Genomic DNA, 26951 nt, shown 5'->3' with positions numbered 1-26951 from the left:
CCCCCCCCCCGGGTGCGGGGTGCCGGAGCCCGCCCGCGGGGCGCAGTTACCCCCTGGCATCTCGGCTGCGATGCTCAAGAATATCAATATTTAAGTCTTTAAACTTGGCGGTCGGGGGGAAGCGGGTTCCTTGGCTTGCTGGAGGCCCCCGGGGCGCGGGCTGCCCGGCCCCGCCGAGCCGCGGCGCGGAGGGGGATGCGGTGGAAGGGCCGCTCCCGCCGCGCCGGGCCGCGGGCTCGTCCCTCTCACCGCGGTTCCGTCCCGCTGCGCGCGGAGCAGACGCGGATCCGTTGTGACACCGCAGCCATGTCACAACAGAGGCATCGCAGGCACGGCGGAGCCGCGTCTCGCCGCAGTCGTCGCGCCCGCTGCGTGTCTGTGGCAGCGCCGTGGGGCTCCCGTGTGCTCGCCAGTGGCGTTCACTGGCGATGGAGGTGGATATTAGCCTTGATCAATGAGGTTTGTAGGATGAAGGTTGTGAGAGACACGCACGCAAAAAATACGGGAGGAGGAAGCGAAATCGTCAGCTCGGGTTGCTGCTGCAAGGGTGCACCCGCCTGAGAGCGGGTCCCCCTCTGGTTATCAATTTTCCTGCTGACAACTACACTGAACTCGCAGCGAAGTCGGGGACCGCGGGGCCCAGGCAGGCTGCCTCAGCATACACAGAGTTGGTTCTGCCTGGTCTGCTGCTGGCCTTTGATGTGGTAGAGTTTTTTTGGTAATTTTGCTGTGAAAAATGCTTGTTTTGTTTCTTCAGGGAGTTGGGATGCTTTTAACCAAAAGCCCAGTCTTTTTTCTTGTTTACGTCCTGCTCAGGAAATGCAGCAAATGCTGTTGGGGTTGGAGAATGAGGAGAGACAGATGGAGATGGTTGACTGTGCCCGTGCAGTGTCCGATGGGACTGGGCAGAAGCCTCCAGCTTGAACTGGCCTCCCTGGCAGGGGCTCCTGGGGGGCAGAGAGATGCTGTTGTGTTGCTAGATGTTTGTCCCTGACCCCTTCATTTGCAGAGTATCTTTTTAACTGCTGTAGAGTCAATTGGATTAGGGTGTTGCCGGAGGAGAGGAAACACCGAGCTCTCAGGGAGTGTTTTCTCTGCCGTGAAGTGTTGCTGTTGCTTTTGGGCCCTGTTCAGGTGATGGTATGGGAAGAGGTGCTGTCTTGCCTCTCCTCGCCCTTTGTTTACCTTGTTCATGCAGGAGCTCTGCTGTGCTCCTTTGCAGAGAAATTGTAGTTTTGGTCAAACTGTTGAAGTATGATGCAATAACATCATATTTTGCTCTGGGAGTAAATTCTTCCTGGAGTAAATAAGTTGTTTCTCTTGCAAGGCTTTTGGCCTTGAGCTGGGTTGGTTTTGGTTTAGGGCTGCCCCCGGGTTCCTTTCCTGAAAATTGATTCGTCTTCCACTACAAAGTGTAACGTTGTCTGTCTTTGGGAACTCTAATTCAGCCCATGTCTCTGAATTAGTACAGCTGCCTGTTCTTGCAGGTCCTTCAGGAGTGCTGGACATACTGCTGCACTGCCTTCACTGCACAGATAGGCAGCGTGACAGCAGTGGGGTGAAGCTCATTGAATGTTGCCCCTCAGGTGCTTCAAGCTGAAAAACACATTAACTAGGAGAGCTGGATCCTGTGAAAATGTACATGTGTGCCTTGTGCAGCAGAACTGAAAGTACATGTTTTTATTCTTCAAACAAAAGCTGAAGTCAAGGAGAGGACTTTGACTGATCGTGGTTCATTTGCCCTTCGATGAAGTTTGAAGCCCACCCTACAGCCAAGGCTGTTTATTCCTGCCTGTTGTCTCATTCTTCCCAGCAGAAATATGGGCTGCCTTGTCCCTGAGGAGGCAGTTGTAGCCCCTTGCTGCACGCCAGTATGGGTACCCTGTGTGAATCTGACACTAAGGCAGCTCTTGCAGTGTTTATCCATGCTGCTGCTGTGAATAATTCACAGCTCTCATGGAAGATGCTGTCAGGGGCCTCGTTACTGTGTTCTGAGTGCTGCTGTCTAGTTTGCTAGTATATGCCTTTTTAATGGCTTGGGTTTACCTTTTCTCCATTGTCCTGCATGGTGGCCTTAGGGGACCATGCTGCTTGTCTTCGAGCAGCTGGCCCTAGGTGTTCCAGTGTTAGACCCAGGGGTCAGTGCTGTGGGTCTTCTTGGGGTCTGTTGATTTCTAATGGCTTGGTGGAGGAGGCTCTCAGAGGAGTGTCTTGTTTTCCTGACTGCTTTTTACTGTATTTCTTCAGCAGGAAGTAAATCTCTGCTTCCCTGTACCCCCCAAAAGTGTAGTCTCAATAATTTTTAAGATTTAATCTTCCTTGAGTGATTTTTAATATTTTATCAAGAGTTTCTCCAAACACATAAACTTCTACAGGTGGATAACATAAAGAGTTTCACCGTAGTGGTTTGTGTTATTTCAAGAGAGCTTTGTACAAGCACGTGAACTTGTTTTTGTGAGCTGGGCAACTTTGTGAGACTTGTTTTTTGAGAGGCTGCCAGAGCAGGCCTTTGTGTTTTGCTGTGGTGTCCAGGCCTGTCTGGGCTTTGCGCAGATAAGAGCCGATATCGTCCTCATCAGTGCGCAGGAGAAGCTTGCTCTCAGTAAGGGGGAAGAGCTGATGGGCCTTGTGCTGAGAGTGAGCCTTTGGTGCAGGAATGCAGACTTCTGTGTTGGGTCTGGAAAGCAGGCATGCACAGGGAGGCTGCTCTAAGATTGTCTTAAAGAGACATTGTCAAGCTCAGTGGTTGGATGTCTCACTGGGCCTTGGAGTACTTGAGAGGGCTTGTTTCATTGCTCCTGCAAGTAGCAGTGAATGCATTTCTCCTCACTCATCCCCAATTTCCTGCTTGGGACAATGGAGTCAGCCTCTGGTGTTGGTGGTCCTGCCCTGGTCTGTGAAAACAGAGGCAGAGTGGTTGTTGGAGGCCAACAAGCGCTGTCAAGGGGAGAGAAGATGGTCAGGGTGAAGGGTCTGTATGCAGTGAAGCAGCAGTGTTTGCTGCGGGCAGAGTGTTAGTGACAGCATGCAGGGTTTGTGTTCTTAGCACCCTAAAAACCTATGAAAACAGAATTACCCTTGACTGTGGCAGAGGTGTCAGTGCCTGTGTTGCCATGCATAGTGGTAGCGGGACCAAAATCCTCTAAGGAAGTGCTGGGCCCTGCACAGCACCAGTGCTGTGAGTGCCACACTGGGCAATGCCTGTCCCAGGCTCCAGTGATCATCCAGCACCAGTCCCTGGTGGAATAATAGAGCTGGGGAAAGCTGACCAACCTGGCAGCAAAAGGGGACAAACATGGTTCTCTGGGTGTCAGCTTGTGACATGAGACAAATCTGAGTTTGTTCCTAGTATCTCAGGCTGGTGCAATATGTTTTCTGTGTGATAGGACAATGCATTCAACTTTCCCTTATATGGGAAAATCTGGGATGCAGCCTAGCAATCCGCCAATATGTAGCTAATAATTTTTAGCATTGTTATGTTGGACGTGTCCAGTCAGCCTAAGAATTAGGGTATACCTGGGACACTGTAGCTGGGCTTTAATATTTGAGGCCGGTCTCTGGCAGCTGTCTGGGGAAAGGTTATGACTGTGCTCTAGGGAATGCCTGAGTGCAGTTGGCTCTTTTGGAAGTCAGCTAAAAGCTGGGACAGTTTGTGCCTGAGTGTAGAGCTCCTGCTCTGTGCTGCCCGTGGGCTCAGTCCTTAGAGAGATGCTGGGTTGTGTTAGCACCAGGTGGGGGTCAGGGGAGCTTTTGACCCATCCTTTGTGTGAGGACCTTCTCTCTGTGGAGGAAATATGCCTTGAGGTGAAGGGGTGCATGCTGCTTCCGTACCGCAGCCTGTTGTCTCCAAGGCATTCGCAGCCTGTAGTGAGTATAAATCTTGCTCTAACAGGAGCAAAACACTCTTTTTCAGTCCAGAAAAGAAAATAGAAGCGTGGGAACCAAGTCCCAGTCCCTCTTAGTTTTCTGTGTGGGCACTGGAAATGTGCTTGCAGAGGCGCGTTGGGTATGGTTCAAAGAGTGCGGGTGTTACTGTGATGGTGAGGTACTGGCTTGGCCGTGGGGTGCCCATCATATTTTCCAGCCCTGGTTTCCCCTTGAGGGATGCTGCTTCATGTTATTATGAATGTCTGTCCTCTGAGGTACAGCATGCCTTCTGCAGGCTTGCCTTTTCCCAAACTTTATGCTGGTTATTTTGGGGTGGTTTGTTTACCGTGGTGGTTGGGAATTTTTTGGTTTGTGTTTTTCCTGGTGAGATTAAGTTTAGCTCTCTTCTGGTGAAACTTTCTGACACTTGTCTGGTTCTCTCTGCTATTTGGCACAGTTGTGATGGGAAGTCTGTATTGAAGTGCAGGTAATTCATTCCTTCCTTTTGGGGTGACTGTGCTGAAAGCAGGAAAAAGTTATGCTTGTCAGTGTCACGTTTCAAGAGTATTTCCTAAATCTTTCTATAAAAGTTTGGGAACTGTGAAGCCCTGCTTCACATCAGAGTAGGAGACAATATCAGGGGTCAGGCTGGTGTTACTCTAGGCCCATGAGCTCGCTGCATGTCCTGCTAATGTGCCTGTTACTGCAAGGGAGGGACAGGTAGGCAGTAGATGGGCAAGGTTGTTTCATTCACTATCTGATGTACAGCCTGGGAGCTCTGGCGCAGGAAAATAGGTGGGAAGGGCATGGGCATGTGTGGGTGACCCCAGCAAAAAGCCTGTGCGAAGGCCTGGTGGGCAAGGCTGGGGGGGGCTGTGCCCCTGTGTCCCTGTGGCTGGCAGCAGACTGGTGTGGAGAAAGAACTGAGTGCCCTTAGTGTTAATACCCCCTGGGATGTAAGTTCCCCACCTCTTCCCCCAGGAGGTATCTCATTTGCATTTCTTTGAAGGCAGAAGCAGGACTTTAGCTAATTGAGGGACTTTAGCTACCAGGCCCTCCCCGTTAGCAACCGCTGCTGGGAGTTGTGCTCCCTCTCTATTGCACTGAAAATAGATATGTTTTGTGGACATAGTTTCATTTTGCACTTCAACTTCCTTACACTGTATGGCTGCCTTGGAAGGTGAATTCCAACATTAGCAATTAGCTACATGCAGGAACAAGGGTGCTACAAACTTACGGGGGACTTCCACTTCTTTGACATATAGGTAGGTTAAGTATTGGTTCTTTAAGAAACATTAATCCCTTGTTATATATGTGCATCGAGGCAGAATTAAAGTTAGTCCTAGGTACAAGAATAAACATTAGTGCTTTGCTATAGATGTGCTGTGAAAGCTGCTATTTTTGTGTGAGCCACTGCCTTGAGTTCTCTAGGTCTTGTGCACAGAGTACTTTTAACTCTCAATCTTTCATCTGCTTTGGTTGAACTTAGAATATACTTTAGATAAAATGAAGTTTAAATGTTCAATGTCTGTTAATTGAGGATCTGAAAAGAGCCATTTTTGATGACTTCTTTAAGTGCCTGGTGCATCCTTGCTGTACCCTGTGCTTGCTTAGCTTCGGAAGGAGCGCAGTGGGGTGTACGAATGCACAGCCCTTTGCTCCTATTTGTATGCCTCTCTGCTTGTTGCTTTAGGGCAAGCAAAGCCCTGTTTCTCAGTGATCTTTCTCAGTCCCTGCAGGGTGCCCCTCACCAGAGTATCTGAGCCTTTCCCGGCATGCACTTTGGTGCATACATAAAAGCAGGTTTCTCTCCTCCACCGCAGACAGCAGAGACTGTGCTGTTCGCTGCGCAGTGATGTTGCGGGGAGGCTGGCTGAAGCAAGGCTTGTGCTTTCTGTGAAGGTGCTGAGGTTTGTGGTTGCAGATTTGTGGGCCAGTCACAGTGACTGCTCCACCTCCTTGCTCTGGAGGCTGAGAGTTTCTGTCAGAGAATAAAGTCACTGGTTTGGAGTTAGGCCAGTCCCACATTGTGCTTTGAGTGTGAGGACCAGGGTCCTAAATCCCAAAGGCAAAGGAAGGAGTGTGTCCCTGTAGGCACAGGCTCTTTGAAGCTTTCGTAGTTGTAATTTCAAGGAGAGTGCCTTCTGCAAGGGCCATGTATTGAGGTGTGACTCTGCAGCTTGCAGGACCTCTGTGTTTGAATAGGTACAGCTGTGCCCACATCTGACAGGGGATACTGTGTGTGGAAATGTGGTTATCAGCAGATACTGCTCTCTGGTTTCTGGACAGGCTCTCCATTGGCTGCTCTGCTGAGTGGCGCATGGCATTAGGGCTGAGGACAGTGTTCTTAAACCTTTTCCTGGATCCAGCTCTATTTCCTGCTCTTCCTGTCACCCTTAGTTGGATGAGGGAGACAGACACAGAGCAGAAGTGGATTTCTGGTCCTTGTTGCATGATTGTTCCTTCAGAGATGCCTGCTGAAGGAAGGGTTCAGAATATGAGTGGCTTATCCAAGTACAGAGGGAAGAGGACATGTGGAAATCATGTTGGTTTGGACTTCTGACAGGTACGTGCAGTAAGAGTGGGCTAGGACATGGGTCTGTGGGAACCATGCTCTCCTGCTCTGTCCAGAGCTTGCTTACCTGGCTTCCATGTTGCTACATGTCACAGGAGACTGATGTCTACAGACCTGCCAGGCAAACAGGGACAAGAGTTTCTTGGTAGCTTGATGCAACTGATACCATGTGCTTGCCCACTGGCTGGCTGACCCCATGGTGATGGTGCTGGTTGGCCAGGAGTGTCCAGGGCATCTTCTGTATCTGTGCCCTGAATGAATGCAGCCTGAGTCCAGGAGAGATCTGCAGCTCTGCCTGTGTGCTGTTGGAAGAGGTTTGGTGTGCTCTGGGGTTCCAGTTCTGTTTGGAAAAAGGGACTCTGCAAAGATGGGGCTCTGCAGCCAGCATTAGTGACAGTGGCTTGGCATCCTCTGGCGGGAACCTCTCCTGCCTGTGCCTTCCCTGCCTGTGCAGCTGTGGCTCTCCAGTTTGGCAAGGCTGATGCTCTTGTAACTGTTCCCTGAGCTGGTCTCTGACTAAAGGGGTTTATGAGCTGAGGCAAGAAGGGGCTACCTCTCCTTATGCGCTTTCAGCAGCATTTTACTTGCAGTGTGTCTGGGCAGGCCTTTGTGTGCTCACCATTTCAAAGGGCTACCCAAGTGTATTAAAGCACTGCCTATAGCTGAGGAGCTGGCATCATTGAACCTCAAGCGTCTGCACATGAGGAGTTGATGAATTTCTCTTTGGCACTGTTCTCAGCCTCCCATACTTTAGTCTTTCTTGGGATAGTGTAAAAGACAAATGCAAGGAAACATGATTGAGAAGAATGTCTCATTACAGGTGGCATCGGAACTCTGGAGACTGTTCTCTCAAAGTAACTTCTCAGGCCTGGAGAACAGCAGATTTTGTCTGTTGCTATTCTGGAGCGAGGTTTGCTAGATTTTGTTAGGATGTACAGGCAGAGCAGTTGCCATGAGCTGTGGGACCTCCCCACAGTAAACTCTCAGACTGTGGTTATTTGGAATGTTACCTTCCTGGGTGTTGAGGAACAGCTTGGCTCCCCCAGTACCTGGCCCTGCTGCAGGCAGGGGCCTGCCAGCCAGCCTTTCTGCCCTGCCCTGGAGTGGGTGGCCTGGTTTTGCAGCGCTGGCAGGGCAAGTAAAGCCTGTATGGGTGCAGGAGCCCTTCTCCAACAGGGCAGCATCAATCAAGTGGCCTCTGTAAGGTGGTGTTGGAGCTGTCCTGTGGTTGGAGAGTGAGCAGTGTAGCAAAATGTCCTTCTGCTTGTGGAGATTGCTTCTGTGCCCCCCCCAGCCTTTACTGTGTGTGAGAGCACAGACCCTTCTATGCCCCCCCAGCCTTCATTGTGTGTGAGAGTACAGACCAAGCTGAGCTTCCTTTATTACCTGTTTTTTGAGATCCCTACGACCAGGATGCAGTGCTTCCTGGCCCAAAGAAGAACTGCTCACTTATCACGCACTAAGATGTACCTCAGGATCAGCCTTCAATGCCCATGCTCACAAGCTATGGTCTGAGATGTGGCCATGGTAGGCAAAGCAAGGCTGGCCCTGAGCTCCCTTCAGGCACCGTACGCCTCTTGCCACTCTGCCACCCGTGCATGGACGAGGCATTTGGCAAAGCAGTGGTGTCCATCCTGTTGTGAGGCCCTGGAAATGTTTAAAATGCTAACTCTGTTCCTGTGGCCCAGCTGCTGGTGACTTGGCCATGTTTCATTCAGCTCCTTGGATGTGTTTCCTCGGGCACATTCCCATGGGCTACTCATTAGATGAAGCAGGAGGCTGGCAGGAGGGCACCAACTTTTTCTTTCACCCTTTTTCTTTACTGTGGTTATAGCAGGAGAACAATGGGGAATACCTTAGTCAACAGATAACAGGAGCAAACAGGAATGTGGGGACATCAGGTGAATGACTGGCAGGGGTAAGAGTGATCGACTGTGGAGGCGTGTGGCAGGGAGCTTCAGCTGGAGCAGACTGACCAAAATTCCTGAAGGAATGATTTTCAGCATGACTGGACTCCACAGTGGGGTCTCCATCAGTATATGGAGTTGTGGCCAGTGTTGCCGTGCCTTCCCAGCAGGAAATCTGCTCAGGGTGTCAGATGTGTCCTTCATATGTGTCTACAGCCAAGTCTTGAGGTGCATTGCATTTGTTTACCTTCTCAGTAGCCCTGATGTCAGTGTTGATTTTTTTTGTCTCTATTTTACCATTAGAAACTGGAGGCACAAAGGGTTATAATTGCCTCTGAGGAGCTGTTTGCAGTATGGCAAAGCTGTTTTCTGGCAGCTTGAGTTTGCTGTGCAGGATATTAACAACAGCAAGAGGAGAAGATCTGTGCTTTCAGGAGTGCCATCTCATGTTTTGGCCATCTGCCTTGGGATAGTATGAGTTTGGTGTAGTTTGGGGTATAGCTCTCAAACAGTAACCTTGTAAAAAGTTCTTTGAATTGGCCAGCTGTCAAGGCCTACTGGTTGAGCTGGCTTTTGTCGACCTTTCTTACTAATAAAGGTTAAATTGTGTGCCTGGTGGCTTCTTTCTAGGGACAGTGACCTTGAGGATGGACTTGGACAGCTAAGCGAAGCTCTGAGCTCTTGTGTGTGAGACATAAAAGGCAGCAAGAAAATGTGCAGAGTGCACAGGGTGCTGGTTTTTGCTGAAACCACTATATCCCTCCTGGTAGCTGGAGAGCAGCTGGATGTTTTGCCCTGATGCAAGAAACCTCTGAAGCAGCTGACAGTAACCCCTGTGCTCCCTTGAGCCCAGTAATTCATCAGAGGGTTTTTTCTTACACTACTGGGAAGTCTGGCTCCTCATGACTGCTGGTCCAGGAAGCCAGCAGGAGCTAAGCCCACAATTCTTTCTCTGCCCAGGGGTAACAGCCAGGCACTTCAGGGAAGAGAGCCTGCTTCCAGCACTGAGACTGTGTCCTCAGAGCTTCCTTGCCCATTTCCATCTAAAACGTAGCTAGGGTTGTGTTCTCACTCTGACCTGAGGCTTTCCACAGCCTCCTTGGCAGCTGAAGCACACCTGCCTTGGCATGCAAGGCTCCCTGCCTTGTGGAGGAGCAGATTGGGTGGACTATCCCAGGCTAAGAGGAGTTGCCCACCAGGCATCTTGTTGGTTGCCAGCTGCATTGTGCTGCCATGAGCAGTGAGCTTCTGGCTCCCACAGGCCAGGAGAGGGGCTGTGAGCTGGCTGCCTCTGGCCTGCAGCAGGGTGCCAGAGGGGTGGGGGAGCTCTGCAAGACGCTGTGGGAGTGACACTTGGCCATAGGCTTTAATGGCTTCAGCAGCTTGGGACTCTCCTGTAGCAAGTAGATACAGATATTGCATTTTTCTTATTTTAAAGTAGGAATTTAGGTGCTGGGAGTGTGATGGGAGAGGTGGGAAGGCTTTATGGCCACTGTAACTGTTCCCTGGACACTCCGTTCATGTCCTTCCTTGTTGGCTTGCTGGTCAGCATGCTGGGGCTGGTGAATAAAATGGAAGGAAAATCTGCCACTGGTGATGGAGAAATGGCTTGTTAAAATTTGGCAGACAGGGCAGTTAATTTGGGCTGTGTGGTGGCCTGGATTGGATGCCACACTGGAGTGTGTTTGTGTTTAATGGGTAGCAGAGGTCTGGAAAGTGCCACATCAGAGATTTGCGATGGGCTTTGCTGATGTTGCAGGAGCTTGAGCTGGTGATACTCTTGACAGGGCATGTGAACTGTGCTTGTGGGACACCCCTCTGTAGGGAGCCACTGGGGACCCCGGCATGTGCAGGAGTGCTGCACATGTTCTTGCACACTAATGCGCCCTTACCCATGGAATCATGCCTCTTGGCACTGAGGGTGGTCAAATGCCCGTCCCTGTGGGAGCCCAGACTGCTGGGTGCCAGCTATGAGCCTGGGCAAGCTTGGCTTGTCTCCTTTCTCTCTTGACTGCGTAGGTACTGAATTGTAGAGATTTGATTTGTTTTTCCTCTGGTTTTTGCCTTGCTGATGTTGAGGATTAAAATCCACTGCCTGGGGCTTATGAGTAACTGTTTGGAGTCAGACTCTTGGCCAGCAGATCAGAAGGCAATAGACATAGTAGGTTTGAGAAACCCATCTGGCTCCTGGTAGCTCCTGCATATCAGGGTAGCAGGTGATGATGTAGGAAAGGGCACACAGCTGCTGCTGGATGCATCCCCATGATGGGAAAGGGGGTACAGCTGACACTGGGTGCATCCCCACTGCAGACAACCACCTTGCATCTCCTGGTGCCACTTGGGAGTAGTGTGTCCCCTCATTTTGGGCTGTTTATGAAGGTGATGAGGGAAATACATTCTATGATGAGCTCAGGTCTGGTTTCCCTCTCTTTAGCAGCAAGCTGGAGTGCATCTCTTTGTGTGCATGTTGAGTGGCCAGGCACAGCTTTGTGTTCATGATGTGCCTCCACTGAACAAACTGAAGGGGTTTTAGCCATTCTCTGCTTTCTCTTCCCTTGTGCTGTTGGTCCCTGCTCACTGCTGTGCTCACTGGATTCTGCGTGAGCCCTTGGCTCTCAGCCCTCTGGCTCTGTTCAGCTGCTGAAGGTCATTATGGTTATGGTCTTGGGTTAGGAGCTGCATTTGAAAACCCTCCAAAAAGGAGCTATTGCTGGTTCTGCCACGTGAGCTTGTCATGAGAGTCATGAAGTGCAGCTGACTGAAGCTGCATTACCGGGGGCTGTATCCAGCCTGCGTGTACTCTCTTGCTTGTTGGGTGCCAACAGAGCATCCTCTGTGCACAGGCAATGGCACAAGCCCAAGTGTCTCCCCAGGGTCTCTGATGTGGCTGTCGCTGTACGGCTGAGAGCTTGGGAGCAGAGTGTTGGCTTTTTGGAGGGGAATGCTGTGCAGCATCACCATATCGCTTTTCCAAGGGAGCAAATGGCAAGGAGGTTGTGGTGATTTATTGCCTGCCTGTCAAAGTCTTGTTGCCTGTTCTCTTGTGGGGTGGTGGAGTTGGCTGTGGGAAGGTGCTTCAGGTTTGCCATGTACATTTGGTATCCTTATCAGCAGATCTCTTGGCTCCCCTGGCCCCACAGAGAACACAGTTCATTCCCCCCCCGCCTTCTTTCTTTAAAGATATTGTGAGAACAGAAAATTGCTTGCAGCATGGCAGTGTTCCTTGGGGCTTGCTGTTGGTGTGATGCTCTGCCTGTCCTGGACATGTGCACCTGCCTGATGCCTGTTTTCTCCCTTACTTTGGGTTATTTGGACCTCTGTGTATTCTCCTTTTTCCTCTTGCTTCCTTCATCCTGCTGTCCTGCTCAGGAGTGTGGGGCCTGTGCCCTCTTCCCACTGGTGTCAGGGAGCAGTGAGGGAGTGTTAATGGCAGCTGAGAAATGAAGACCACTTGGCTGCTCAGTGAAGACTGTCCTGATGGGATGCTGAGGGAGTCTTGTTTTCTGTAGTTGTGTGAGCAGAGCTGGGAAGCTGCTTCTCCACAGCCTCTGTTTGGGAAGGAGAATATATGCTGTGCTGCCTCGCAGTGAGCTTGCAGACTCCCCAGCCCCCTGCATCACTGCTGCTGCTCCTCTCTTGCTAAACTACTGGGTTATTTTTAACTTGGAAAAATTACAACCCGAGATTGGCATTCTCTACCCCCAGCGGAGAGCTGGAGGCAGGATGTGGGGGAGGCACTGCGGAGGGCTGGGAATGCGGCTCGCCGCTCCAGCAGGCCCGTTTCCAGGGGCTCGTGCCCCCCGCAGCACTGTGCCTGCCGGGCCGCGCGGCAAGGCCGCTTCTTGCTCGGCACGGATGGAGCTTCAGCCTGGATTCCCATGGCGAAGGCACAGAGCAGCTGCAGACACATAAACAAATCCTGCTGCAGCAGGCTGTGGGGAGAGAGCCGTGCTCTGCCTGCCAGGCTGCTTGCGTGACAGCTTGCAGACAGGTAGCTGCTGACGGGGACTGGGTACCTCCTTCAAAGAGTATCCTACAGAGATGCTCTAGGGTGATGGAGTGTGGCTGTGGAGGAGCAGCCAGGTGGATTGCTGTTTTGCCCACTGGAGGAGGCTTTGCTGGACCACACAGCCCTCCCTAATTCAACTTGCAGAGAGCTGTCGGGGTGGAGCCAGGGAGAGAAGTGTCACTCTTGCGCCGTGGTTCTCTTTCACCCCTCCCCTAGCCCTGCCTCTACAGTGTTTTGCGGGCAGTTGTGTTGTCAGTGCGTGTCTCCCCTGCCTGGAGCTCCCTGAGTGATGGGAACACCTTTCTAAATCCGCTGGCAGCGAGATGTTTCTGCAGAGCCTCTTCTCCATGCAGCCCTCAGGAATGTAGTTCCCTGAGTCCCTCTGGATTGCAGCAGACACTCAAGTTTCAAGCTCCGGCAGCTCTGCCGGCTGAGACGTGCCTGTGCAGTCCTGCTTAGGAACAGGGATTGATAAGGTAGCAAGGCTCAAACAGCACCAGAGGACTGCAGATGTGTCTCTTTGCTGTTTGGTCACAGAGAACACTGTTGGTCAAGCCAAGCAGAAGAACAGTGCAGGTTCTGCTCTTGGTCTGTCCCAGCCAGACCTGTCAGTCTTTTACTGCTGCTCACCTTCAATGTGGATGCATCAGGTGCAGAGGGTGGCTGATACATGGGCCCTGCTTGGTTGTCCTTGGGCTTGCTGTCTGCCTTGCCAGCTGCAAAGCTATTGAGGAGGTTCCTCTGACGGGGAGGTGCTGCCAGGGACTGGGGCCTTCTGCTCAAGGTTGCCTGGGAAGGCCTGCCAGATCCTATCAGTTCTGATCTGTAGTCTACTACTCCATAGCTCTCTTAGTGATTGGGCAGGAGTAGCAGGGGAGCACAGCAAAGCTCTTGGTAAGCAATGGCCAGTCCTTATTTCCCTCAGCTGACTTCAGGCAGATGCAGGCACCCTTCCTGGCTCCTTTGGGAATGATTCTCATTTACTTGTTGAGGCTGGTCCTGTACACCCAGCACTCTGATCCCATTTGGCCTGACATGCTCTGGGCAGTGAGCTGGTGTGAGGCTCTCCAAGCTGTAGGATGTGGTACACAGGCTGTTCCTGTACCTCTGACCTCAAGTCAGGACTCTGGGAGTTCCTGCCAGAGCAGCAGTACTGATGTCTCAGCTCTACAAAGACCTGATGTGATGCCTGACTCTGACAGAGAAATGACACAGCTCATGTCTTGTTGACACCCAACAAGCAAGAGAGCACGCGCACACTGTATGGTAGGGAATGGCTACTGGCTACTTCTTTTCCTCAAGGCTGCAGGGTTTGTTGTCAGGCACGAGACACTGCTCTGTGTTTGAGCCAAGGGCTGCTCCCACAATGGCAGCAGGTGGTGGACAGCAGAGCAGCTCTTGGGCAGCCAGGGCTGTAGTAGCACCCCTTCCCCCAGAGAGCTACTCTGCAGTTTATGTGAGGCAGTGGGGTGTCCCCACCACCCCTGAATGGTGTGTACACACACACAAGGACAGCTGCTGACACTGGCACAGGCATTGGTGTGTGGAGCAAAGACAGAGCAGGACCCTTTACTTGGAAGACAGGCTTCTGAAAGCTCTCAGTTGCACCATTGCCTGGTGCCCTTTGTTGCTGCCTTGCGTCTGGCAGGCCTGAGCAGGGCCCTGGTGCTGTGTCTGTGGGAGCTGCCTGCAGCTCTTATTTCTAAGACTTCTCATCAGTGTGTACTGTGACCTCTGCCGGTGTTAGGGCAGGTTAGCCCTGACATCCTCAGGTACCAGAGTAGCAAGGCAGTGCTGAGCCCCCCAACTTCCCCTGGGCTAGCTGCCATCCATGAGCCTGGCTTGCTGCTGGCCTGCAGGCCTGGGCAGCAGGTTTGGACTTGGCACCCCTGACTAATCTCTTTTCCTTCAGACTGTGCCCAAGCGCTGGGGAGATGCAGCACTTCTTGAGGCATATCAGCAGAGCAGACCTGCTTGTCTGAAAATCAGTAATTTCATGTCCTCCAGGGCTGCATACAAAGTGCTGTGCCTGTTTGAGATGTGTATTTTCAAGGGATCCTTCTTGTCATCAAAACTACAGGAGGGAGGAGAGAGAAGGGCTACATCATGTTGAGGAGGTGAGCAAGGCTTGCACCCCTCACCTTGAAGGAAGTGTCACCAGAAGTCCGCTGATAGATGGAGGTTGGACACTTCTTGATGCATTTATCTCAAAGGAGCTGCTTGCAGTGAGACCTTGTCCTTGGCACCTCCCCTCCCTGAGCCTACTGTGTGTGCCAGGTGCTGCTCCTGCACCTGGGAAGGGGAACCCTCTGGCTGCAGGGAGCTGGCAGACGAGGTCATTCTGGAAAGTCTGCATCTCCAGTGGGTCAGTGCCAGGGAGTTTGGGGGATGAGTGAGGATGTGTGGAGCTAGGTGTACTGTATTAAAGCACTCCTCTGGTTTGTAATAAGCAGAGGGGTCTCCAGCCTGAAGTGTGGGGCTCCAGTTCCTCTTGAATGTCACTGATGAGGCACCAAGGGGTGCTTCCATTCTGCCGCATAGGAAAAGCAGCTGGGAAAGCTGCTGATGTCTAAATTAAACAATCATAGAATAGAATGGGTTGGAATGAATCTTAGATTATCTAGTTCCAACCCCTCTGCCATGGGCAGGGACACCTTCTACTACATGCACTTTTAGCTCAGGGTGGACAGCTGAGACATGGACCCCAATTTGTGTTTGTGGAGAGTTGTGAGTCTGTAGTGTCATTGTGTGGTCCTGGCTGGCAATGTGCCTTTACTTTCCAGGAAAAGTATCTGGTGGAGGACCTTGTCACCTCAGCAGTAGTGCAAGGCAGACTGTCATCCCACTGGACCCAGCTTGCTGTGCTTAAGGAGTTCAGGGGCTCTCACTTCTGGCCTGGGACCTGAGTATTCAAGACACCTCCTGAGAAGCAAACGTGATCCCTTTGCTGGATTTTTATCACTTCATTGAGATGTGGGGTGTGCGTGTGCAGGGTGCTGAGTGGCTTGGTTGTGTCATTGAATGTCTGCCACAGGTATGGCTGAAAATCAGAGTTGAAGTGTATTGAGTAGAGTCTCCTCTGGAGATACTCAAAACCTGCCTGTGAGACCTGCTCAAGGTGAACCTGCTTTATCAGGGGACTTGGACAAGATGATCTCAAGAGATCCCTTTGAATTCTAACTGCTCTGGGATTTTGTGTAGTGGTGCATGTCAACTTACAAGTTTGCAGTGTCCAAGGCTGTTTCCTGGTTCTGCTCTTTGCTGCAGCAGCTTTGGACGGACTTGAGTGCAAAATTCCTATTTAGCAAGGGAAAAGAATGAGTGCAGGTTTTCCGAATGGATTATCACCAGTGGTTGTGGCACATAGGTGGACATGCCCACAAAGGCCTGTGGGTGCCCCTTGTCCTTCCAGAGGTGGCTTGTGAGCATTGCTTCTTTTTGAATCCCAGGTACTGTTGTGCTTGGAGAAAGCCACGTGCCCCTTTTTTTTGTCCTTCTGAAGGGGATCATTAAGGACCTGGGGTGTTGATTTTTGTTTTAACTGCACTTGTTTCCTAGCTGCAGCTTATTTCCACAGATAAAATCGGTGCTTTTTCCCCTTTGAAGAAGGCTGTCACCTGCCTCTTGCAGGCAACTGAACATGGCACTGTGCTGCAGGAATGTGGTCTAATAAAGTAAAAACATTTGCTGCTGTACTGAATAAGGCATGTTCTCGGCTAAATGCCATTAGTTTCTGCAGATGCTGAGGCCTCTGCTTTGTCTGGGTTTGTGGTCCTTTTGCCTGTTGGTGACAAGCCTATGGACATTATCCGGAGGGACAGACAGGGCTGTGTTCATGTTGCCCCGGAGCAGCTCTGGGGCTGAGCTGGCCTGGGGAAGCTTCTGAGCTGCAGCCAAGGCATGTGGGCATGTACACCTGTGCCATGGGTTGGGGGACCTGGGGACACCTGAACTGTCGGAGAAGAGAGGGGAGGACAGGGCTTGAAGATAATATGGACCCTTGGAAGTAAAGGCAAAACAAAATTAGGACTGCGTTCAGAGCTGCTGACTCCTACCTTCCTCACCGTGCTGCAGATGAGATTTCCCTTCAGGAAATGAAAGTTGCTCTTTGGATAAAAGCTATGAATAAAACTTCCTTTCTGAAGTGCCTTGATGTGTCCATGACTGAGGGGCTGTGGGAACATCTTGAGATGAAGAATGCTTGAAGGGATATTGGTAGAAGTCTGCAATGGGAGAATGCCAGAGATTGTGCTCAGAGATTGAACTTTGTGTGTCTGAAGTCATCTGTGGGCCCAGTCCTTGGCAGTGGTTGTGTGGGTATCTTGGGAGCACATGCAGGTTTTGGAGAGAGGAAAGGCTGAGACAAGTCTGGATGTGTCCCCAGGGAAAAGATGGGGTTGTGTGCCTTACTGGTTTTGAGGGCTGTGTGAACCATAGAATCAAAGTAGTTTGGAAAAGGCCCTTTAGATCATCGAGTCCAGCTGTGAACATAACACTGCCAAAGCCACCACTCAACCATGTCCCCAGGTGCTAAAGCCACATGTCTTTAAAATCCCTGCAGGGATGATGACTCCACCACTGTTGTAGGCAGCCTGTGCTAGTGCTTAACAACCCTTTTGGTGAAGAAATTTTCCTTAATCTCCAACCTAAACTTCTCCTGGTGCAATTTGGGGCTATTTGTTCATATCCTGTTACTTGGTAGAAGAGTCCACCTGGCTCCACACTCATGTCGGGGAGTTGTAGAGAGCGAGAAGGTCCCCCCTGAGCCTCCATTTTTCCAGGCTGATCTCCCCCGGCTTCTTAGCCACTCCTCCTCAGACTTGTACTCCAGATCCTTCCCCGGCTCTGTTGCCTTTCTCTGGACATGTTTCCTGAAGGTTCTTCTTGTCACAAGGGGTCAAACCACTGAATCGAAGCTCCATGCCCCTACATCATTCCTCTCCCCAAAGTGTTTATCCTGTTGGGACCCTGAGGACTGATCCTGTTTGACTGATCCTCGCCTGTGTGTATGTGTTATATTACAAGGAGGAGCACCTTTTTGTCAGGTATTTTGGTGATCAGTGGATTTATATTGGGGATGTAGCCTTTTTTGGCGATGCACTACAAAAACCAGATGAGTTTGAGATGTGAGAGCCCACCAGCAGAGTCTCCTAAAAGGCAAGTAGGACATAAACTGAGAACAGCTTGGATGGTGCAGATGCATCCCCTTTCCTGCTCTTGGAATACATAACCTGTGGGCACAGTCCTCTTTGCTTGTTAACACATGCCATGTTTTCAGCTTGCTGGCTGTGGAGACTGTTGGATTTGTGGGCCAGTCTAATCACATCTCCTTTCCGCAAGATATGTTTTAATGTAATTCAATCTTAGGTGGTGGTGGTGCTCTTTGTGATGAAGCTCCTCTGTGCAGCTGGAGTAATCCTTGTCTAGCTCTGTTTTGCACTGCAAATCTGTGCAGTGCCTCAGGCTGGCTCTGTTTAAGGTTTCAACAAGAATGGGTGTTGTTTTTGAGAAGGAGGTTACAGAGAAAGGCAAAGTTTGATCTTTTACCCGTCCTTGTAAAAATTCAGCTAGCCTCAGTACAGCATCAGCCTCTGAAAACAAACATTTGATTTTTAAAAGTTCTGTTTGTTGCTCTACTCTATTCCCTTTGCACCTGAGTGAAGGAGGGCAGGAGCCTGACACCCTATTGGAGGTTAGGATTTTTCCTTTTTTTTTTTTTTTTTTCCTCTTAGGGAATTTTCTCCCATTTGCTGCCTAAGAGACGGTAACAGGGATACTTAAGAGAAACAAAAGGAGTGGCCAAGATGGGGGAGGGATGCAGCTGGCTGAAGGGCTTTGTCTTGGGAAGGGCAGAGATACCGCAAGATTTTGGGTGAGGGGCTGAGCTCGGCTCCTCCCTCTCGCTCTCTCGCCCTTGGGACCAGAGGTGCGATGGCCGGGCTGCTGCTGTGAGGAGAATTTGCTGCCACCGCGGAGTTTTGTCCTGCGCTGCTTTCTCCTTACTGGGGGTGAGCTTCTGCTCTCAGCAGCTGTTGAACTGGGACCTTTCCAACGCCCGACCTCACTGGGAGGAGGACCCCGACCCCGTCCCCGTTCCCGGAGGGAGCAGCTCCCGGCTGCTGCCGCTGCCGGGCCCCGCTGCTTTCTGCCGCTGCTCCGGCTCTTTCAGTGCACGTTAACCCGACCCCCCGTGCCCGCCGGGACACCCCGCGGCTCCTGCTACGGCTGTGGAATTTTCTGCTACGCTTTGTCTGCCACCCGGGTGCGCCCGGCTCCGCTGCAGCAGCCGCCGCTCCGAGGTTCCTGCTGCGCTCCATTCCGGCTCCCGAGCGGCACCCGAGGGGCCCGGCTGCCCCTGGGGCTTTGCCAAGGAAGCCCCTTTGCCATCCCTCCCGCCGGCCCGGCCGCCATCACCGCGTGCAGAGGCGGCCGAGCTGGCGCCACAGCGCCCCCTGCAGGCGCGGGGGAATCCCCGCAGCCGCCCTGCCCGGCCGGGAGCCACCAGCGCCCCTGGCGGCCGCGAGCGGAGCTGCACCGAGGGGAAAGGGCCTGCGGCCGGGAGAGGCCGGCCCTGGGCTCTGCTGCTGCTCGTTGGTGCTGCCGGCGCTGCTGTTTGTGTGCCTTGGCACCCACACACACACCAGCAAAGAGCTGCTGCTCCTTCTCCCGTAGCTCTGCCTGAAAGCCCCTAAATTTCAAAGTGATCATAATTCGGAGGGAAGGGGGTCACATTTTCCATTCCAACGGAGGTTCCCACCTTCCTTGGTGGACACTTCAAACCAAGACCCACCACCACAGGCTTTGTGTTGCCTTCAATAGGGAAATGTCTTTCTCTGAAACCTCGTCCTCATTCTCTTCCTGAACCTGAGACACGGTCCCCCAGGCACTGCACGGACATTGCATGGATAGAAATTTCTCCCATCCTAAGTGTTTGGCAGCCACCTTCCAGCTCTACTCCAATGGCAGCTCTCAGCCTTCAGTCCTGTCTCTAGCCTTCCTTTTCTTGGGAACAGGTGGGCATGGCCCTGAAGCCAACCTGAGACTTTCCTAGCATGGGTCTCCTACCATTTCCTTCTGGTAACCCCTTCCCTGCTCTGCCTGCAGCTCCAGGCTTTCTCTCAACCCTAGCTCTCCCTTTCTGGGGAAGCTCTAGAGAAGGCTGCTGAGCCATTTTCCAGACCAAAGGCTTCTCTAAGCCCCAGTCTCTTTGCAGGCCCCCACTTTGCTTTGGCAGCCTATTGCCATCCCTATTTCAGTTGTATGTCAAGGCTCCTTCTGTCCATCAGTGTTACTCTGAACCTAATTTTATAGCTGAACCTTTTGACAAGAGCTGCTGTACAAGAGGTGATTCCCAGACAAGGGCTCTTGACAAACTAAAAACATCTTTGGCATACCATTTCTAACCCTGTTCCAAATGCAACCCTAAGCTTTCACTTTCTGTTAGCCTTAACTGTAGTTCTTGCTTTCCAGTTGAGTCTTAGAGCTGGAAATCCAGACAGAGTTCTTCCAGCCCATGTATCTTGGCAGCCCCCACTTGGCTTTGGCAGCCCTTTTCCTGCCACAGTCCAAGTGTAGCTTAGGCTTTGTCCCTCTTGCAGCCCTAACCCTACTCCTGGCACTGGCTCTTATTTTTCCACCAAACAATTGAAAAGGCCCCATAGCCATTGCCTGGATGAAAACTGACCCAGTGCAGCTGTCCTGCCAGCCCCTGCTTGCCTGGTGAGGCCCCGGCTCAGCTGTAAGCTCTGGCTTTCGCTCAAGCCTCTTATTTTTTGTGAAGAACTGCAGTGAAGACCCCTAACCCATGGCTCACTCCAAAGCCTTCACTCATCCTGGGACTCCAGGCTGCTCTCGCTTATCTTTGGCAGCTCCTTTCCAGCTTCGCTCCAGCAATAACACCAGGCATTCTGCTTCTGAGCCCGACCCCGTGTTTGCCTGTGCACTGTGAGGAAGGGATATAAGGAAGGGCCTGCAGCCATTTCCTGGCACAAGGTGTCCCACATGGGTCTTTTGGCAGTCCCTCTCCCCAGGTGCAGTGTAACCTTTCCTTTCTGTCCAGACCCTGACCTGAGCTGTTTTCCAGCTGAATTGTAGGGAACCTTCTAAACCATTTCCCAGGCCAGCCCCTTTAGCTTTTGCCATCCCTTTCCAGCTCCACATGAGTGCTAGACTCTGGACCCTGATGCTGGTTTTCCAGCAGAGCCTTAGCTAAGCTCCCCAGCCTTTTTCCTAATGAAGGCTTTTTCCCAGGTGAGGCCTCGTGCAGTTCTTGCTTTGCTCGGCTGAGCTCTGCCTCCTCTGCACCTCTGGGTTTTCTTTTTCTTAGCCATAGTCCTGATTTTCGTGAGAAGCCATAGAGAAGTTTTCTACCAATTATCTAGACCAGTGTTTTCTCCCAGCCCAGCATTCTTGGAAGCTGCCGTGTACTTTTGCAGCCCCACTCAGCATTATCCCAACCCTAATCTTATTAGGGTCAAGGTCATTCTTCAGGAAGGTGTCTGCAAACTCAGGTCTTTGGCATCCCCTACTTTCTTCTAGTGGGCCCTTTCTGGACCCTCTCAAGCTATGAATTTTGGCTTTTCTTCAGCCCTAATCTTAATTTCATATCTGAAGCCCAGCCAAGAGCTGCCAGGGGAGGCTTCTCCCGGGCCGGGTGTTCTGTGCTCCAGCAGTGCTGTTACAGCCCCAGTCCCACACCTGTCCTGTGCACATGGAGGACCTGTTCCCCAGGCTTGCCAGTGATGCAGAACAGGATTGAGCTCGGCTTCCTTAAAATTTTATATGCATATTTCTGGACTTTTTTTAAGTCAGAAAACTGCTGTTTAAAAGTCAGACAGGATTGGGCAACATTGACTCACTTGCCTTTTCCCCTTCATTCTCGTTTGCTCGAGAGGGGTGCCGGGCAGCCGTGCCTTTGTCAGCAGGGCTGTTGAAGGATGTGGATGCTAGCACAGACTGGCTGCTCCTTCCCAGTTTTGCATCCAAGCTTCAGATTTGGATTCTGGCATTGCTGCTAGCATACAGCATTGGTGGGCAGGATTTTCAGTTCAGTTAGGAGTGCTTGTTCAGACCTTCACTAGGGTATTTTCATTTTGAATGTTGCCATCAGTGTCCTTTAAATACCCTTCTGAGATGTGCAGTGGTGTGGTTGAAATACAGCAAAGGCCGTGGGCACCCCAGACATCAGGCTGGAGAGAGGGACAGGTGCTGCTTTGAGAGGTGGGCAGCAGATGCTTCTGCTGCTGCCCTGGCATGGAGGCAGTACTGTCTGGAGCAGGCATCTCCTGCTGCCATAAGGAACTTCTTTACGGACACAAGTAGTTTTTCAGCCTGTGAAACAGTTTTAGGGATCTCATGTGGCTTTTTAAAGGTAAGCTGCAAAGATTTGATGGAAAAGGAGCCAAGAGCAGGTTGCTGAGTGCCTGTGATGAGGGGTATGAGCTCCAATCCAGGCTGCCCTGTGGAGCTTGACCAGCAGTTCTGTGTGCCCCTCGCACCGGGGCTGCACCCGCTCCCTGCTGCTCTGCAAGTAGGAGTGGGAGATGTCAGGATTGAGCCTCGGGTGGAAAATCTGCGTATTTTATATTTTCCTAGTGTGAAACTGCAGTCTGGAAAACGGTTTCAAAAAAGCAAGTGTGAGGTTTAAACTCACTTGGAAACCTTTTCCTTTTCTTGGGATAAGCAACAATGAAAGCGTGTAACAAGCTGTCAGGCCCTCCTCCCCCCAGGCTGGGTGGCCTGCACCCTGCCTTTCCTGGCCCAACAGTGCTCCCAGAAAACTGAAAATAGTTGGTATTTCCTATCCCCAGGGCAATTATTTGATCCTCTGCAGCTGATCTGAGCTATTCTCAGAGCTAACAGCTGGCCTGGGCAGGGTCCTGGGTTGGGGGACCCAGGCTGGATTCTGGGAGGAGCCCTGTAAGCAGCCCCCAGTGCAGGGCTGGCTGTGGTGGGTCCTCTCCTGCAGTCCACGTCCCCACCTGTGCAGGCTCACTTGTGCTGCCATTCCCAAAATGAGCTGGATCTGGGCAACCTTCACACAGAGCTCGCTGTCATTGTCACAGAAGGTGATAAGTATTAGGAATTATTTATTCTTCTACGGTAATTTAAACACTGACAGTTTTGAATGCAGGGTTGTTGGGCTGACACGTTAGTGTTTGTCTGGGAGCTTTGTGCAGCTGGAGCTGATCCATCAGGATTTCCTTCTGATTGCTCTCAGCCTGCGGGCGAGGAGGTGTGTGTTGCAGCATCTTCCCAGCCAGATTGAAGTAACAAAACAATGAATGCTACTTATGCTTACAGACTGCTATGCTGAATGTAAATTTAATTCATATTAGAGAGTATTGTTTGAGATTTTGTTGTCTTTAAAGTCTCAAAACCTGGCCAAAAATATGCATATCCCGTTAAACCAGGAGATTTCTTTGAGTTGTGGATTTGAGACTGCTGTGTGATGTGTCTGAGGTTCTCTGAGATCTGTTTGGTGGGCCAAGGGGGACCCTGAAGAGCTGTGGTTTCCACGCTGTGACAAGTTACAGGCATATTAGCATTGTAACTATTTTTGCAAACCACATTCTAGGAATTCCTTGGTGTCCTGTGGCGGTTTGTCTTAGATTTCCTGCTTGCAGCACTGTGACTTAGAATGCTTCTCACAGGCTCATGGTCACAGTGGCATTGGGGGTTTCTCTGTGGACCTCACATACCATGGCAGTGGCCGTGTGGGACACGCTGGGGCCTGCTCGGAGGGCGCTGCCACAGGTGCCTCTCACCCAGCCTAGTGTGGCCCAAGGACTTCTCAGATCAGATGGTAACAGTGGTATTTTGGATGTGTTCAGCTCTTGAGACAATTGTGGGCCTGAGAACAAAGTGTGCTGGGTCAGCCTAACACTGTGGTACCTCTGCCGGGTAGTCAGACTCAACAGAGGGACTGCAAAGTGTTCTCCTGGGCTGGTCCTTGCTCTGGGCAGGCAGTGTGGCCAGGGATGTGCTTCCAGAGGCTTGTTAAAAAGCCAGGGTTACTTTTCCATTGGGGGACAGCTCAGCACAATTGGAGAAAAGAGGCTTGAAGCTGTTCTTGGTAGGGCTGGGGACCTCCTCTGGGCAATGTGCTCTGAAGTGAGGTGCAGTGGGTCCCAGTATCCCTCATGCTGGGCAAACTGCTCAGGCAAAGAGCTCTTCCTTAGGGTACAGATTACTCTGAGCCTTCCCCAGCCTCCTGAATTTGCCCCGTTTGCTCAGTCATGCCAGCCCTTGCAAGCACTGGATGTGCTGTGTAGTTGCTGATCACTCCAAGCAGAGCTTTGTCTTGGATTTTCCTGGGGATTGAAAGGGTGAATGCTGTGTTTTTTCCACCGTCAGTCCTCTCTGACCTCAGGCTGGCCTTCCTGAAAGCACAGCCCCCGGTATGCAGAGCAGCAGGAGAGCTGGGGTCCATCACGTGCAGCATTCTTCCTGCTTTTGCACTGTGGGGCTGCCTGTCTGCTCTTTTTAGCCCCCTACACAGGATAGAAATAAAAATACAATCTAAAATAATATAAAGACAGAAGCAAGGTAGGTGCAGAAAGTCGGGCTTCCTTTTCCAGCACTGTCCCTCACAGGAGCTCAGGACAGAGCTGGGAGAGGAGGCTCTCTGAAGCACAGAGGAGCAGGGCCATGCTGTGTGACACATGGACAGCCCCAGTAGGAGCTTTGGTGTTGAACGGTGCCATGGGCTGTTGGAAGATGTCTGAGTAGAAGGATTATGAACTGAGGCTGGGGTGTCAGCTGGACAGTGAATTTCAAGGAAACGTAGTGGTTTAGATCAATGGAGGGAAGGAACAATGGAAGAACAATGCGAGGAGAACTGCAGCCTATGTGAGCTGGCCTCTTTGAGGAGGCTTGATGCTGTCAAGGTATTGTCTGAGCACCGCTTGCTTCATTTCCATGCTTTAGAGCCTTATAGGAGCCAGGAATGTTGCCTGTGTAGCTGTAACATCCTTGCCTGGCAAGGCTGTGTTTGCAGAAGTGTACGCTGCTGTGGGTTGCTGAAGGGACCTGTGGGACACCCAGGACAGTGATAGCAAGGTGCTGCAGGTAGCAGGGCAGAGCGGGACCCTGTAGAAGCAAATCCTACCAGCCATGAGTCCTGCTTGCCAGGATCCTGCAGTTGGAGTGTGCATTAGTACCTGTTTGTCGTGCTCAGAATTGAATCCAGCTACTCCTTGGGTGCCATATGCTTGATACCTGCTCCCACCATGTGCAGAAGGCTGTACCTGCTGCTCAGAACATCTCCTGGCTTGGCTTCGTCCGAGTGCTCTCATTCTGCTGGGTGGCTGTTGGAGCACAAGTTCCCTGGTGTGATAGTGGTGTAGCTGCTGCATGTACAAATGGAGTCCTTGGTGCTGTGCTTATGTTGCCCAGCACATGCATCAGTCGGGTTGAGGGTAAGTGCACAAGTGTGCATTTTGTTTCCTCAGAGCTAGATCTTCAGCAGGTGGTGTTGAGCAAGCAGGAAATTGGATACTTAGGTGTAGAGACATGTTGTATGGTGGAAAGTCTGGAAAGGCACTTTGGCTTACATGCCAGCATCCACCTCTCCTTCTGGCATGGAACAGGATATAGGCAATGGCAGTCTGTCTTTCCATCAGGTATGATCTTGAAAAGCATCCTCAATGGTGGCCCGTCTGTGATGGCTTTGTCCTGGAAAGTCCTTGGGGCTGCTCACAGCTGTCTGTGACAGTTCCACAGCATCTCCCAAGTGCTGTGGCTTCCAAATGTTGTATTCCTTTGTCTCTGCTCATGTGGATGAGTTAATGTGGTACAGGGGTGCTGAGCAGCACAGCCCAGCCGAGGCTCTGCACTCCCTAGGCTCCAGCTTGGATGCCCTGCAAGCACTGTGGCTAAGCCAGGCTGAGGAGTAGTTCGCACATGCCTTTGGGTATATATCCTTGTTACCACTCTAGGACTTTATTCCTTTTTCTTCATATGTTGACCTCTTCTCCCAGACTTGGCAAGTGTGTTTCTGCAATGCCTGTTAAAAGTTCTCCTCAAGCCCTGGAGATCTTGTCCCTTTACAGGCTGTCTAGTCAGAGCCACTGTGGCTTCTCTGTGCCTTTGCTCTCAGCTGCTTTTCTCTGAAGATCATATTGAGAAGATCTTCTCCCATTTCTGAGGGAAAACCAAGGTGAACCGCTCTACAGGACATGAACTGGATGGAGCTGTGTGTACAAATGAGATAGAAGATCGCTCCTCGCAGGGACCTGTGGTTGCTTTCACAGAGTGCTCATGGTACTGGTGTTGGGGCTGCATGGCTGGAGTACTCTGCATGTCCACAGTACATGAACAGCCTCTGAGCTGGGAAAATCAGTCCTCCAGCTGCAGAGGAGACCTTGGCCACTCATGTGGGAAGGCTGGTAGAAGAGGGAGAACACATGCTTGGTCTTGGGTTGGTGCTGGCTCAGTTGTGGAATTTCTGATAATGTTCTTGGAATCTGCATGGATGCTGCAACTCCTGGAGGAGCTCAGGGAAGAGCAAAAGGAAATATTGGCATGATGTGGACTTGGTCTGGTGTAGGGATAGCTTGTGCGTTCAGAACAAAAAAAACAAGGGAGGAGGATAGTAACCTGATGTGCCTGAAACTGTGTGACTGAAAACGTCATTGCTAGCAGCAGATGCTGTGTAGAGGCCATGCTACAGCGAGTTGGGCTGCTCACGAAGAGGGACAAAGCACAGCTTTCGGCACTGCTCTGCTCATCTCTTGAAATGCAACAAGACAGTTCCTAGTGTGTGGTCAGCCTGCCAGCGTGTGCCATGTTGGTGTGCTCACCGCATGTGTGTGGTGCTTGGCACTAGGGGCTTGCTGAGGAGGTTGTACCGTGACCTCATGGAAGACCTGTCCTTGGCTGCTGAAAGTGCTTGATGCCTGCCTGATGCAGGGGTGTTGCAGGCTGGCAGCACGGGGTGGGGCATGCATCAGTTAAAAGGTGTAAAAAAGCATAAAAACTTGAACATGGAAAATGAAAACTTCCCACTTGTGGCCGTGGCGATAAACCTGCAGTGCTTGCATGATCTGCTAGTGAGAACATGTTGATCTCCATATGAAAACCATAAGCTTATTTAGAAAATTGGGCTGTCTCATTTGAGATTAGAGTTTCTCTTTAATCTGCAAATTCTTAATTAGTATGGAAATAGCTTGTTAAGTGGGGTTCTCTGTGCATATATATCTGCATACCAGTGCGGTGGTGCTCCCTAGCAGGTGGTGTGCTTCCCTTTAGGATGCTGGACAAGTTCCTGGCTCTGAGACCAGGCAGCAGGCAAAAGCAGACCACAGCACCAGGCAGACATGATTGTGTCCTTTTCCTCCTGTCCAGCTTGTCCCCTAGGAGATGATGGCAAGAGATGCTTGCTCCACAGGATGATCACAGAATCACAGACTATTCTGAGTTGGAGGGAACCCACAAGGATCATTGAGTCTAGCCCTTAAATGAATGGCCGTATTGGGATCGGACCCACAACTTTGGCATTATTAACGCCATGTTTCAACCAACTGAGCATTATGAATAATACAGTGTGTTAAATGCTGCAGGTTCCCTGGTGTCTGGAGTCACAGCTGGCCAC

The 26951-nt window shown here is 51.4% G+C and overlaps 1 protein-coding gene across 14 annotated transcripts in view; it reads left to right on the top strand.

Annotated features, from left to right (window-relative positions):
* The window catches only part of CHD6 (chromodomain helicase DNA binding protein 6), a 92086-nt gene that overhangs the window by 646 nt on the left and 64489 nt on the right, over positions 1 to 26951 (top strand). For 11 of the 14 annotated variants that reach the window (XM_042021686.1, XM_042021675.1, XM_042021674.1 and 8 more), the window contains exon 1: positions 181 to 459. The exons of the other annotated variants lie outside the window; for them this stretch is intronic. In XM_042021686.1, the coding sequence (XP_041877620.1) occupies positions 196 to 459 (264 nt within the window). In that variant the 5' untranslated portion in view covers positions 181 to 195. Of the gene's footprint in view, positions 1 to 180; positions 460 to 26951 lie in introns of those variants that run through there. 14 annotated transcript variants of the gene reach the window in all.

Source organism: Corvus kubaryi, unplaced genomic scaffold (assembly GCF_017639235.1).
Source record: "Corvus kubaryi isolate FWS band 111438036 unplaced genomic scaffold, C.kubaryi_AGA036_p1.0 37157, whole genome shotgun sequence".
In the NCBI taxonomy this organism is placed as follows: Eukaryota; Metazoa; Chordata; class Aves; order Passeriformes; family Corvidae; genus Corvus; species Corvus kubaryi.
The sequence above is the reverse complement of the archived record's forward strand: the minus strand, read 5'-3'. Positions and strand labels throughout refer to the sequence as shown.